At 36.5% G+C, this 16,161-nt stretch overlaps 1 protein-coding gene across 1 annotated transcript in view; it reads right to left on the bottom strand.

Annotated features, from left to right (window-relative positions):
* Positions 1-16,161, bottom strand: part of LOC124721691 — an 888,717-nt gene that overhangs the window by 348,122 nt on the left and 524,434 nt on the right. Inside the window, exons 25-26 of the mRNA XM_047246771.1 lie at positions 8,883-8,960; positions 6,452-6,529 (exon numbers count right to left, since the gene is read on the bottom strand). Coding sequence (XP_047102727.1) covers positions 6,452-6,529; positions 8,883-8,960 — 156 coding nt within the window. The remainder of the gene's footprint in view (positions 1-6,451; positions 6,530-8,882; positions 8,961-16,161) is intronic.

Genomic DNA, 16,161 nt, shown 5'->3' with positions numbered 1-16,161 from the left:
AATTTAGGTGCCAGGAAAACACAGAAGCCCATGACAAAACAAAATCGTGGCACGCAGGCTCTGGTTTGTCACTATGGGATTTGTTCACCTCATAGCCAGATATGTAGATATAGGAAGCCTGCATACTCAGTTTGCTAGACAAACAATCAAAAAGTAATATTAATGAGTTTTATTACAATAAGAAAATTATAATACTTAACTTTGAAAATTACACAGGTGTGTTGCATGCCAAGGGCAACATACGAAATAATCAATCTTCTTCAGTATAGATAATCTCAAGTCCGTGCTACACAGAGAGTACAAGCAAAATGACTAGTGTCGACACTGCTCTAGAAGTCGCTGATCTTGAAGCTGCTATTAAACTGGGCCATCACCAGTCAGATGCAGTGCTTATGTCCTCCTCACATAGGGGGCACTGCTGTAACATTGTCCAGGGTGTATACGTGGCCAAGGAAAAAAAATCCTGGATTTTTCCCGGATTCCCCAGTTAAAAATACACTTTCTTCCAGGTGAAAATACACCTTTTCTGTGTAAAGTGACAGTATATGTTTCCTCATAACTGTAAAACTCATCAATCCTTTGAATTGTTATGGTTTTATGCACCAGTGTAGAACTTACCAGCACTTTAGAAGACAAAATTCAATTTTAAAAAAAAAGTTTTGGAAAGATCTTTGATGTGCACCAACATGTACACTGCATATTTTTGAATTACTAAAGTATAAATTTGAATTCCACCAAACACCAAATGTTACTTTCCGAAGCATTGAAATCGAGATTGTGATGCGCTTTTGGAAGCCAGTCATAGCTCATGTCACGTGATCTCGACAGCTGATGACAGCGGATATTTAGAGCATAGGACACATGATGTAGTGAGCCAATAGCAACATCACTGTTAAGTAGTGCAAACACAAAAACAGTAAAAGTTAATGGTTTAAATTAATATTCACAGTGTTACAACAAGAAAAAAAAGCTTTCACATATAATATTGGTCTCTAAGATTAATAAGCTGCAAGATAAGCTAAGTTTTCACGTATAATGTTGATCTTTGTCACATGTGATACATTTAAGATAAATTGCACAAATGTGCCAGTAAAATTTTTAACAACAACATAAATGTTTGATCTTCTGGGTGCACAATTCTACTAAATGGTCATCCTCAAAGAGTTGATTTTAAATTGAGAGTCAAGCGCTCTGTGATTTAAGAAATTCATTGTACATTCTCGCACACAGTTCATCCTGCGTAAAAGGAAATTTACTTTGAAAGTAACGCTTTTCAAACAACCATTCGCAATGTTTTCCCATGACTTGTTAGAAACAGGTTTGTTTCAGCGGTCGCCAGAGAGTGCCAGGTAATAGGCATCACTATGCTTGCGCAGCTACAATGACGCAGGAAGCTCGAATGTTTGTATGAGTAAAACATTGAAAGATCTTACATTATGTCATAAAAGAAACAAGATATCAGAGGATACTCCAAGGAGCATCAGAATTTCATGAACCATGCTAGAATGCATAATTTGACTTGAAAGTGCAGATTCGTATGTCCAGATTTGGACGTAAATTTTCTTGGAATACCAGCACTGTATTATCTTATGTTTGGTTCTTTATTATGGCATAATGCCACACATGTTAGAAGATGAAAACATGCACTCGAAATGCAGAGAACAGTTGAAACAAGCCAATAGTGTGGAATTAAACACTTCGTTTCAGATAAATTGACTGCCTCAGGGGAAAAGATTAATAAAAGCCAAATTTCTTTAGCAAACGAACAAAAATAACTTCATTGTTCTTCAAGGCGATTAATGTTTGACTGTCAGAAAGGTGGAAATAAAGTAAAATCTGAAACTAATAACATATTTTAGCCTTCCGTAATTATGTGAATGTATTTTAATTCACTTGATAGCTTCTGGCCACAGAAATCTGTTTTGTTTTCATTTGACATGAGAGTATTAAATGAAGAGGAAACAGCAAAATCACTAAACGCAAATACAGGTCACATGGAGACTACCCACCTCCACACTACAACTCAGACTGCTCTGTGCATTAGCGCCAAATCTGCAATATTTCTGGACCGGGCAAATACCATATGGTGACGCCGCCCCCCCCCCCTCCCCCTCCTCACCCCACCCCCACCCCCTCGGCACTGAGCGTTTGAGGTACAACACCAAAAAATTTAAAAATTGACTATTCAAAAAAATATGTTCATTTTGTAGTCCACATCTTTCTGAAGTGTCTGACACATAAAACATATGTCTCTCAGGAAATGTAAGACATGTTATTTGGTCATAAGTGTACAGTGCCAGACCTCTTCACACAGCACTGTTCTATCACATGTCACTGTATTTTGCTCTGTGAAATTCAAATGTGTAATATTTTGTAATGCATGCCATCAAACTAAATTCAGGACAGTGGAAATTTAAATGTCCTGTGGTGCCTCTCCTGCTCCCAGTCAGCCAGTTTGACATCCTGCCCCTCTTAAAACAAACTCACAATTAATACTGGATGGGATTATTTGTAACTAGGAGAACAAGAACTCTTCAGAAAATTTGCACACTTTATTGCCTATTAGCCAACAACTTGCTATTTTGGGTAACATAAAGTTAAATATAGGATACATAGAACCAGCAAAGACAAGCAAGACAGTACACATTTCTTCAATCTTTAAGTCCTGTAATTTTTTTTTCTCTATAATCTTGCTACAGCTTTACATGGCATGCTTTCCTTTCTGGGAAAGGATCTGTTACCTCATCAAAATTCGTCACACATTTTGCTACATGAAAAAACAAAATGTCATTCTCTAATACTGAATAAGCTGTTAATACAAGCAGTACCCAAGATTGGTGTGGTTTCTCGATCTCATTACATGAATTTTGTCAGTCTGTTATATAAAATGAAATAGGGCTGCCAAATATTCCAGCAGATGTAACACACACCAAATAAACGAGATTGTTTTGGTGCAATTGGTCATTTTTATAATGCATATTAGGCCTATTACAAGCAAAAATCTTTATGTTAGGAAATAGTTTCACAGTTCATTCACATGCTCTAGCTTCTCAAGCAGGAGATGGAATAATAGTAGTACAAAATTTTTATATAAATTTGGAATCATTATATTCTTCCATAATTTGTGTGATGTCCCCATTTCATCTCCTTCCTCATTCTAATTAACAATCTTGTCATCAATAATTCTGTAACTTTCTTTCCAGTGTCAAAACTTATTCTCCAATTCCGCATTATTACATGTTCGTACAACGCGTTTTCTGTGCTACTTCTAGAATAGAACTTAAGCGGCTGCTAGCCAGGGACTGTACAACTGGCCCTTACTAGTGTAGTGGTCTGGTCAAAAATCTTGTGTCAAAATTTCATTTTCTTGGATGCAACAAGAAGATAATACATAATCTTTCTTACTTGTTATTCCTGTTAGTCGTTTATTTCCATTCTGGTAGTCTGAATCCACGGATTTCACTAGTAATTATAACAATGTTGATCACTTGCAAACCCGGTCAACTACATAAACAGTGATTGGCATTGACCCATTTGGCTTTATTCTGCTCAGCTCATACAGCCCTGCCCCCTTTTGTCTGCAGGAAACTTTATTTCTAGATGTGACAGGGATTCCCCTGGCAGAGACATCATGTCCACTATGCATGCATTCAAAAAAATCAACTTATGATTCATTCAGAGATCAACTTAGATTGTGTTAAAAAATGTTCAAAAACCAACAGGGATGCGTTTCAAAGTCATATGAATAATCGATAGACCAATGTGCACTGGATGCTAGGAACTTTGTGAAACAAGGTTCTTTTCCTCAAGAGTATGAATTTGGCAGCCGCCCCCCACCCCGGGTACAATACCCCAGTTAGATCCCCACCCCCTAAATCTGGGCCTGTTACGCATGCGTGCATCTGGCAGCTTGGGAGCACCAGTAAATTTTTTCCAAGTAGCATCTGGCTGCTTGCTGTGACTGCCTATACAGACACACTTCTGTAGCCAGAATCATGAGAAGGTACTACTCGTACACAACTCAACTGCGATGCGTACGAGCTTGCTTGTTGTGACATCATGCTCATCGGATACTACTTGTTGTTATCAAGCATTGCATAGTCTTATTAAGGCGTTTGACACATTTTGCTGTAGAGGGACACTTGTAGGAGCACTGTGTTCTGTTGTCGTATACGGCGCATTTCCTTTACAACTTAAGTTTTCTTTTCATTTTTTTCTCTTGTTCATGTTTTATTTTTGCAGTATTATTCTGCAGTAGTGAAAAACAGTAAGCCCTTTGTTACAGTACTGGGTCTTACCAGTCAAAATTACAAAAATTTCATTGTGAATTAAAACAATGATAAGTTCCTGGAATTCTAAAAATTTTCTCACTGCCTTCCCTGCTTCGTCGCTCTGGACGTAACAATGAACACAGCATGTGACCAGCATCAAAACAGTATTTCACTGGATGTTCACAGTATTCTGACCGGTCGCTGGTGTAACCACTTTGATACTAAGCACACTGGAAGACTCACCTAAACACTGGTGTGTGTAACTACCTCTGAAGAAGCAACTGCATTTGCAGGATGGTGTTCCACTCACAGAAGTTTACATCGACACCCAGAAGTCGTACGGAGTTACTAAACCTATGGACAAATCCCTTGAACATGAAGAAGCCACAAACGTCTAGCGGTTAGCAGTATCTGGTGTCAAAGGGTGGTATTGTAAATATAGAAATGATGGTGTCTTCTACTCCGTGCCCTTCAAGAACTGGCCTACTTTTGTGACCAGAAAATGAATCCACTATTAAAAGTGATCTGTTATCCTCTCAAATGATTTTACCAAACACCTCTTCTCGTCACTTCTGTAAGTGTTTCTTGTTCACTTCCCTACAAGATGAGACAACAGTAGCAAAATTGTCCGTGTAAAACAAATTTTGTTTGATACGTGGCCCAAACAATTAAGTCATCTCTTTTAAAACAATAAACGGAGGTAACTGTACATGTACATCTGCAGGTATTGTTGGCATTATTGTGTAGCTATGAGTCGTGTTACTGATTTACTGCACAACTGTGACAACATTTTTTGTCCCCTTTTTCACAAGAGTTTAACCAGATATCATTTCTAAATTAAATACTCTCTGATCCATATCGTAAACATTCTGTTTACTGAGCAGTTCCACAACAGCTCTGGTGTCGGTGACACATTTTTCATAGGTAATAATTATGGCTGCCTCATTACATAGGTTTTTGTCATCGTAATATAGTTTACCTTTCATGACAGAATACTGTATTTCTTTTGAGGATGAAAACCTACGCAGGAGATGCCTTGAAATTACTTACACCAACCTACACTGCATCTTGAACACCCTACTGCTGTATGTTTATGTTGCGGACCACGAACTTATCGCTGTATGCATTGTTAAATTTATCTAAGCAGATTGTATTTAATTTTGCAGGCTATTGGTGATGAGTACCATGGTTTTCAATGTATATATTCCAAACAGATTCCTTTTCTGTTTTAACAATTTAAAACTCTTCATGATGGTCTTGGAAGATGGCTTCCCCTTATTTCTAACTTTCCAAAAAGCAACAGCCGGTTGCAAATACTTCACTCCTATAGACACAGGGAAAGTTGTATTCAAAGATTTTACATTGTCAAAGCAGCCCTCACCACCATTGAAGTCCTTGATTGCATGCTTGATGAAGCAATGTAAGTGTTTGACAAATGTAACTGTGGCGAAATGGCAGCTTCCCCATTAATGCCATCTTCATACCCTTATACACATGCAGCCCAAGTCAATCCATTATTTTCTTCCATATCTAAAATGTCTTCATCCATACAATTGTCTATGAATGATATAACGAAAAGCACAAAGTAAGCATCAGGTGCTCAGTTTACAGTGTATAGAAGTTCACCCAATACAAAACAAATATCGATGCTTACCAATTACGACTTTCAAGATTTCTAGTTCTCTGACGTTTATATTAAACAGTTTAGCCATCATTCCATACTGCACCCAGAAGAGTCACATAAAAGCTTTCAAGTTTGCTGACATCATGAACACAAACCTCTTACTAAACTAGGTGCACAGTACCTTGTGTTAGGGCATTACATGACCACAGTGAAGCAGCATGTGTGACAAACAACCTAAGCACACAAACATTTAAAAGCTGCATGTTGAGATGGCCATGCCTTCATAGTATTTGCTTAATGGGCCAAAGTTCTGCACAAGATCAATTGCTAGGGCTGATAGCCAGCTCATGTGCTTTTTCTCAAGTGAATACAGTGTCAAGTTTATGATGCTCCCTTGTAAGAAGTATAAATAATATTTCACTTCATTTGAGCAAAATAGTAGCTACAATTGAGACAAAGCCAAGCTTACAGCATTACCCTGTCAATATTTACAGAAATCACTTACTGAAAAACTAATTGCAACCATGACTAAAGCATAGGTGTAGTGAATACATACCTGATTCATTGTGATATCTGGGCCACCTACTAGGTTTAACAAATTTCCTCTCTCTAGATAATTCAGCATATGGCTCAACTGTTAAAAATGCAACATTGGTCAGAGTAATTGCACAACTAGGAGCACATTCTTTTCTTTTGTAGACAAAGGAAATGAAGAGAATGAAATATCGTAGTCATGTGACAGACAGAAATAAGCACTACCTGGTGATTTTTATGTAAATCAAGATTATGAACCCAAAGTCAAAATTTCCACCACCACCACGACCATCATCATATACAAATATGCTTCGTAGTAGCTAAAACTGTTTGTGGCTTTTCTGAAGATAAAGTAGTTCATCACTCAGGAAGGTTATAGATGCTGTGTTACTTAGAAATTTTGTCCATTTCCTCCTCGTGTTTTGGCAAATTCTACGAGGTTATGCTTTAGCAAAATATGTAAAAACTGTAACAATTAAGATCAATCAAGGCAATTATTGAATTTTGCATTCAGAAACTCTTTTTCACTCTGCAGGTGATTGTGCATAGTTTTGAAACTTCCTAGCAGACCGAACTGTGTGTAAGACTCCGTCTGAAGGCTAACAGGGTTCCCTGCCTCCTTTGTGTGTCTATCAATGACTCAGCACCTGAACTATTTAGTGAGTTAATACCTTTCGTTATTAATTTGCTGACAATGTTATTACCAAGGCCCAGATTTTCATGCACTATTACATCATAAAACTTGCATGCATTCATACAATACCATATTAGTAAACATGCACAATAACACAGCAAAACAATAAAAGTATGCAGTATCAGTTCTATATTTATTTCTACTTTCTTCTGAAACAGTACACAATCACCAATTTCTCCCACTTTTCTTCTCTTACACTCAAGCGTTTACCAACAGAACATTTAGTTACCCATAAAATGACCTTTCTGTGTTACAAGAAGTGACAGGTGTATACCCAGACGAAGAAATTATGAATGAAGTATGATTAAGTTGAGAGCTTTTTTACATTTCTGCTACAAACTATTTTTTGTCATCTTCATAAGCTCAAAATCAGGATTTGATCTAATGTCTTTGTCTCTTCTTATTAGCTGCAACACCCACTGCTTCATAGGATAATGGCAGATTCCACCTGTGGCTAAAAACTTTGTTATTGCTGAAGAAAAATGTGCAAAATTTGATTTGATGTAAAGCTTGCCTTGCTTCAAATCTGTTTTCTTGACTGTCACTTTCTCATCTTTATTGCAAATTGCATTAACGTCTTCGAAAGTCTACAGCCTAAAAGTGAATGAAAAAACCTAGGTTGCAGTGCATTAAGGATTTTCAACAGAATGGAGCAAAGAGATGTCAACTCCAATAGATCTGTAGGAATTCAATGTCTCTTACTGACAACTTAATCAAAATTACCACACTAAAAGATGGCAGCATTTATCCCGGTACCCTATCTCGTTAAAGTAGGTTTCAATAGCAAAGCTAAATCTGAGAACGCATCACTAAATGCAGCAACATGGACAGGAGATTTTAAGAATACCTTCAATTGGAAATAAGGCAGGATATGCCTTAATTAATACTGTCAGCAATGTCAACCTTTCTAATTTGTGCACCTATTTATCTTGTTTGTATCAGCATATTCACAATGTGAAATTTTAGTCCACCATTTCAGCTACATGATGTAGTGCATGAACCCAACACATAATGTACTTTAGGTTAGGATAAAATATTTTCATTACTTTCCCAGCCTTCATCACATATGGGGCAGCATCACATAACAAATACAGGATTCGTTCTCAATTTATTGGCACAGAGTACAATGACTTCTACCGACATCTACCGAGCTGAAGTAGGGCACTTAAGCTGACTATGAAGTTCACAGACTGTAACATACTCGCACAATTACTCATGTTCTGCACTTTTGCCACAGCTCATATGAATAAATCAATAAAAGATTCTATCATGCATGTTATTAGAAAATATACACAAAGCTCACAAAAGTGATATAATAAACATTATAAATGTCTCATTTCATGGCAACCTTCAAGATATGCATTTATCTCCCAAATGGCCACACATGCAAAAATTCATACAACGCACATTTGCATGTAAATCTGGACTCTAGTTATTACAAATCTGCCTCAGAAAGTGAACAACTCTTACAGATTGGTGATGATCTGAAATAAAATCATCTAAATAACAAGGGACTTTCACACATGAACTTTGAAGTTAAAGAATTAATTGATGCTAGTGACCAAACTTTACATTCTTTTGTTTCTAATATTCTGATTATGAAAAAAGCAAATAAAGCAACTATGAAGTATAAATAATATTTGACTGAATTTGAGAAAAATGTAGGCTGAAGGCTATACAAAGCAAAGTTCACAGCATTATTCCATCTGTATTTACTAAATGCAACCGTGACCACAGCGTAGATGTAGTGAAAATATACCTGATGCATTGTGATCTGTGGGCCACCTGCCGGGTTTAAAAAATTTTTCCTGTTTAGATGATTCAGCATATGGTTCACCTGTTACAAAATACAACATTGGTCAATGTAACTATGCAACTATCAAAAACATTCTATTACTAATCAAATGAAGAAAATGAAATATCATAGCCATGTGAATGGCAGAAATGAGCACTACCAGAAGCAATTTATGTAAATTAGGATTATGGACCCCAAATAGTAGTAATAATAATAATAATAATAATCATACTGGAACAGAACCATTATAACAGATAAAACAACACCACATAACAAACCTGACATCATACTCACCAATAAAAAGAAGAAATTAACACAACTAATCGAAATATCCATACCCAATACAACAAATATACAGAAGAAAACAGGAGAAAAAATTGAAAAATATATCCAACTGGCTGAGGAAATCAAGGACATGTGGCATCAGGATAAAGTTGACATCATACCAATTATACTATCAACTACAGGAGTCATACCACAAAATATCCACCAGTACATCAATGCAATACAGCTACATCCAAACTTATATATACAACTACAGAAATCTGTAATTATTGATACATGTTCAATTACCCAAAAGTTCCTAAATGCAATGTAACATATACCGTACAGTTAAAAGGAAGTCACGCTTGATCAAGATCCGCGTCACTTTCCATTTTTGACCAGACATAACGTCTGAGAAAAGAAAGAATAATAATAATAATAATAATAATAATAATCATCATCATCATCATCGAGAGTAATAACAACAACAGATATATTCTGTTAAGAGCTTCCAAGCACATTATCATGATCACAAATATGCATCAAAGTAGCCAACACTGTTTGTGGGTTTCATGAAGATAAAATAGTGCACAAGTTGGATAGGTTATGGATGTTTTGTTATTTAGAAACCTCCCTTTGTTAATTTTCTCCTTACATTTTGACAAATATTATAACCAACCATTTTATTCTGCAGTGCCATGTTCTCCACATGCATACTGGGGGAATCATCAACAGGTGAATAAGCCGCCTTGATAGAAACTTCTAGCTGTGGAGCATCTTTCAAACTAGAGGTACTGATGCCTTTCATTTTTGAATGTTTTTAAGTAGATTCAAAGACTGTACTGTCTCTCTACCTCTGAATGATCTTCTGTCTTGTATGACCTTAAAGGGGACTATGCCACCCAATTCTAAGGTTTAAGTCTTCAGAAGTAAGTTTCATATTCTCATGCAAATGTCTAGAAAAGGTTGTCAATGGTTATCAGGCAAAAAACTGAACATTCCCAGTTATTTAAGAACAAAGTAAAAGAATGCTGCATTAATGACTATTCCAACAATTTATCAGAAAACTTGGACTCAAGAATGTAATTCTACATAACTCAGATAATTGTATTAGACAGATCTTGACATTACCAGTATACAGACAGCTGACAATCGTTAGTGTAAAGTTACATAAATGCTTTGTTTGATGTATTACATAGTAACAGGTCCCTAGTAGTATGGGGTGGTGACCTTTTCTGAGTAGCTGCTTCTCTTCTAACATCAATATAGGAATTAATTTGACAGAATTACCATAATTATCAGTTTGAGTAGATTACAGCTAGTCATACTTTGTTAGTTGGCATATATAGTATCCCCCTGGGATACACTAGTATGAAAAACAGACATGTACTGCAAGCTGCCATCTATCCAGACCACTGGCAATACAATCGTAGATATGCAGCGTAAACCCTATAATACCAAACATTATCAAAGTGTGTTTGTTGTCAGCCACATCTTTGACAACTGACACAGTAATACATGGTGCAAGTCTCACCACTGGAGGTGCAAGGGACACTGCAATTAGTGCTCTCCAGGCCATAGTGCCAATTGTTATTGCCCATCCCTCAATCAGGTCCCTTGTTGCCCAGTGCTGTCATATGTGCAGACATGTGAATGGGTCTTCACTCTGTGTCCTGTGAGTGTTCACAATACTGGCTGCTGATGCCTTTGCTCTGAGCCATGCCCTGAATTCTCCATAATGGCCACTGATGCCTTTACTCCACACTGCAGCCAAGATATTACTTGGCATCTCGTCCCAGTTCTCTATACTGCGCCCAACATCGGCCCCACCTGCGGCCCATCTGTGGTGTGCAACTCACTGTCACCCCCTACTCTGCTGGCTGTGTTATTGGCCCATGTAAGGGATCCATCTCACCCACACAGCCATGTCTATCTCCTATTGTCTATGAGCTTCTGCCTCAATTGGACATCACTCCTGGACCATCATCAAGCTCTAACAGTCTCCACCAATACTGCCACATCAACATCACCATCGTATGAAGTCCTCCACTGCAATGTCAGTGGATTGGAACAAAGTGGTGTGTATTCAAGTCCAAATGACTATTTTGTTGTGTTCAGTTTGAGTATAAATAAAGCTCATTTATTTCGTGCTGACTGGGACACATTATTTGGTTTGTAGTCATCAGAGGTTGCTTTTGCCTGTTAATGTATAACTAGACCCATTTCACACCCCTGAAGGCTCTCCTCCATGTTGGGATTTACAGAACATGATATGTGAATGAACAAATGAATGCATGAACTGTCACTCTTGCATCATCAGCACTTTAATGATGACGTGCCAGCTGCTGGCTGACTGCTCAAGGCAGGTGGAGGGAGATTTGAAATTCATTTGACATTAAGTATTGATGATTGCTTTTTTTAAAAACTGGATTGTACAAAGTAAATTGAAGCACTACAGGGTGTACATAAAGTCCGGGAACACTTTCAATTATTTATTGCACAAGAACTAAACATTGTACAGATGTCATACAATTGCATTTTGAAGAGATACTCTGAAAGTTTTTTTACCAACATTTGATATGCAAACCATGAGTGACCTGGCAGACGTCAATACTGTAATCAAATTCTTGCCATACCTGTCCCAGCATGGCATTGTCGAATGTTGCAGTCACTTCCCATTTTCTCTCCTGGAGCTCTGCTACATTACATGGTAGAGGCAGTACATACATCCGATCTTTAATGTGTCCCCACAGAAAAAAGTCACACGGAGTGAGATCTGGTGATTGGGGAGGCCATTTCATAAAATAGCTGTCCCCTTCTGTAGAACAGCCAATCCATCGATGCGGCAACTCTGTCTTCAGGCACCCACGAACTTCACGATGAAAAATGGGTGGAGCCCCATCCTGCTGAAAGATTGACAGAGAGTCTGATTGCATTTGAGGCATCAGCCATACCAGCAACATGTCCAAGTAGGAATATCCAGGGACAGTTCTCTCCACGAAGAAGAATGGCCCGTACAGTTTTCGACGTGACAAGGCACAAAAAACATTTACCTTTGGAGAATCACACACAAATTCAGTGCATTTGTGTGTATTGTGGATGCTTTGTATCCAAATTTTGAAAATTATGCCTGTTCACTTTTCCACTGGTGTGTAAAGTGGCTTTGTCGCTAAAAATTAAGCGATCAACAATACCAAACCCATCCTCATTCAATTGTTGCAACTGCAAACAAAACTCAAAATGCTTTTCTTTGTCATCATCACTGAGCTTCTGCACTACCTCCAATTTGAATGGTTTCAGAGACAGCTTCTGTCACAGGACTTTCCACACTGCGAAAAAAAACTGTTTATCACAGTGCACAGTGTCCTGTTATATCATATGGAGCAATATATCCGACACAACAATATCCATACATTCTTGTATCAGATCATTTAAATCTGTAATGCTGAACTATTCCCACTATTGACCATGGTATTAACTGCTGAACTCATGCTTTGTACACCAATTTCTTGCAGACTTCCCCCCCCCCCCCCCTTTATTCTCTGTTTAGGTCATGAACAAGCAATTAAACTCATGGGTATATAAATGTAACTCACACATATTTATTTTTACTGTTTTACAAGAACTGTTACTTATAGTTTCATCTACATAGGGCTACTTCTGGAAACAATTAAAATATATAAAGTGACATTACAGTCTGAAAATTGATATCTTGCATCCTTCCTTCATTTTGAAACCAACTGGTTTCTTAAAAAAAATGCAGAAATATCTTTGATGCTTTTATTTTCCTCCAGGTATGGATGGAACAAATTAATATGAATTCTCATATATGCATGCATTACCAGAATAAAAAAGTACTGGAGCTTCATTATTACTTACATCACTGTCTACATTATTAAAACTATGATCTTCACCTTCACTCCCCAATACGCTAGATAGCTCATTTAATGCTGAAACCTCTCTTTCACTAATAACAATGTAAGACAAAAATGCCAGTGTGTACACTGAAGCACATGAACAACCATGAATAACACAGTACTACAAAGCAGTTTTTGGCATGGAGTGAGGTAAACACACCTAACGCAGAACAGTACTCATCAGGGCAAAGATATATAAGAAACCAATGTAAGACAAGTGTAGTATATGAAACTGAAAAGTGAGGCGCACACCACCTGACGTGTAGCAACTGCCACCTGTATATACATGAGTGTAGAAGTGAAATGGTTAAATGCATGATTTACCTCCAACTACATATGTAAAAAATTTAACCATCAAGATCAATCAATACAATTATTAAATTTTGCCTCTGCAATCTATTTTTCACTCTGCAGGTAAGTGTGCATGGGTTGGAAACTTCCTAGCAAATTAAACTGTGTGCCACACTGCCTATAAGCAAGTAGGTTTCTCTATCTTCTTTATGTGTCTATCAATTACTCAACACCTGAACTATTTAGTGAGTTAATACCTTTACTCATTAAATTACTCATACTGTCATTACTAGGCCCCAGATTTTCATGCCCTATCAAACTGTGAAAAATGCATGTATTCACACAATATCATATCATTAAACATGCCCAATAAGGTAGCAAAACAATAAAATATTCAATTCAATATTTATTTCTACTTTCTTCTAAAACAGTACAAAGTAGCCAATTTCTCCCACTTTTCCTCACTTACTTCCATGCATTTACCAGACAGAAGATTTTTTTTTACACAGAAAATGACTTTTCTGTGTCACAAGAAGTGAAAAAATTTTGGAGAAAGTCTGATCAAGGTGATAGTTTTTTACACTTTTGCCACAAAATATTTTTTGTCAGCTTCTTAAACTCAAAATAAGATTTTGGTCTGATAACTTTTTTATCTTTAAAGCTGCAACACCCACATCTCCACACAATGATTGCAAGGATTTTTAACCTTTTCAGTAACTGTCTGAGACTCCACCTACAGGTTACAACTTTGTTATTGCCAAAGGAAAATATGCTAAATTTGGCTTGATGTAAATCTGGTCTTGCTTCAAAGCTGTTTTCTTGAACACAACTTGCAAATCTTTAATGCAAGCTGAAGTAAGGGCTTCGAAATGTACAGCCCGAAAATGAAGAAAAACACCTTGGAAGCAGTCTCTTAAGGCTTTTCAATACAATGAAACAAGGAGATGTCAACTTCAATAGATCTTTAGGGATTCTTGGTCTCTTACTGACAATTTAATCAAAATTATCACAATACTATATGGCAGCATTTATCCAGGTACCCCACCTGGTTAAAACAGGTTTTGGTGGCAAAGCTATATCTGGCAGTATATCTCTAAATCCAGCAACATGAACAGGTGTTTCAGAATACCTTTAATTGGAAAAACAATCAGCATATGACTTAATTAATGCTGTCAGCAATATTGACCCTCTGTGTTTTGGGCATCCATTTACACAGTTTGTATCACTGTATTCACACAGTGAAATTTTAGACTACCATTTCAGCTATAAGATGTAGAGCATGGGCTAAGCATATAACACACCTTAGGGTAGGACAAAATATTTTAATTCCTTTCCCATCCTTCATCACACAGGGGGCAGCAACATATAACAACAATAGGATCTTTTTTCAATTTAAATTTATTGCCACAAAGTATATTGACTTCTGCCGACATCTACCATACAGAACTAGGGCAACTGATCTCATTATGAAGTTTACAGACTGTAACAAATTTGCAAAATTACTCATGTTCTGCACTTTTGGTTTACCTATTTTTTTTTTTTAAAAAAAAAAGAAAAAAAAACAATAAAAGAAGATATCATGTATGTAATTGCAAAACCATGATAGGATATAATAAGCATTGTAGTGTCTCAATTCATGCAATCTTCAAAGGATACATGTACACCCTCCCCAAAATGGCTAAACAGATTAGATTAGATTAGATTAGATTAGATTAATACTAGTTCCATGTATCATGAATACGATATTTCGTAATGATGTGGAACGAGTCGAATTTTCCAATACATGACATAATTAGGTTAATTTAACAACATACTTAAGTTAATATAACAACTTTTTTTGTGTGTTTTTTGTTTTTCTTTATTTTTATTTTTATTTTTTTTATTTTTTTAATATTTTTGTTTTGTTTTTTCTTTTTTTTTGTTTTTTTTTCTTAATTTATATCTAAAAATTCCTCTATGGAGTAGAAGGAGTTGTCATTCAGAAATTCTTTTAATTTCTTCTTAAATACTTGTTGGTTATCTGTCAGACTTTTGATACTATTTGGTAAGTGACCAAAGACTTTAGTGCCAGTATAATTCACCCCTTTCTGTGCCAAAGTTAGATTTAATCTTGAATAGTGAAGATCGTCCTTTCTCCTAGTATTGTAGTTATGCACACTGCTATTACTTTTGAATTGGGTTTGGTTGTTAATAACAAATTTCATAAGAGAGTATATATACTGAGAAGCTACTGTGAATATCCCTAGATCCTTAAATAAATGTCTGCAGGATGATCTTGGGTGGACTCCAGCTATTATTCTGATTACACGCTTTTGTGCAATAAATACTTTATTCCTCAGTGATGAATTACCCCAAAATATGATGCCATATGAAAGCAATGAGTGAAAATAGGCGTAGTAAGCTAATTTACTGAGATGTTTATCACCAAAATTTGCAATGACCCTTATTGCATAAGTAGCTGAACTCAAACGTTTCAGCAGATCATCAATGTGTTTCTTCCAATTTAATCTCTCATCAATGGACATACCTAAAAATTTTGAATATTCTACCTAAGCTATATGCTTCTGATTAAGGTCTATATTTATTAATGGCGTCATACCATTCACTGTACGGAACTGTATGTACTGTGTCTTATCAAACTTCATTGAGAGTCCGTTTACAAGGAACCACTTAGTAATTTTCTGAAAGACAGTATTGACAATTTCATCAGTTAATTCTTGTTTCTCAGGTGTGATTACTATACTTGTATCATCAGCAAAGAGAACTAACTT

Source organism: Schistocerca piceifrons, chromosome X (assembly GCF_021461385.2).
Source record: "Schistocerca piceifrons isolate TAMUIC-IGC-003096 chromosome X, iqSchPice1.1, whole genome shotgun sequence".
Classification (NCBI taxonomy): Eukaryota; Metazoa; Arthropoda; class Insecta; order Orthoptera; family Acrididae; genus Schistocerca; species Schistocerca piceifrons.
Note: the sequence above shows the minus strand (reverse complement) of the source record. Positions and strands in the feature narration are given on the sequence as shown.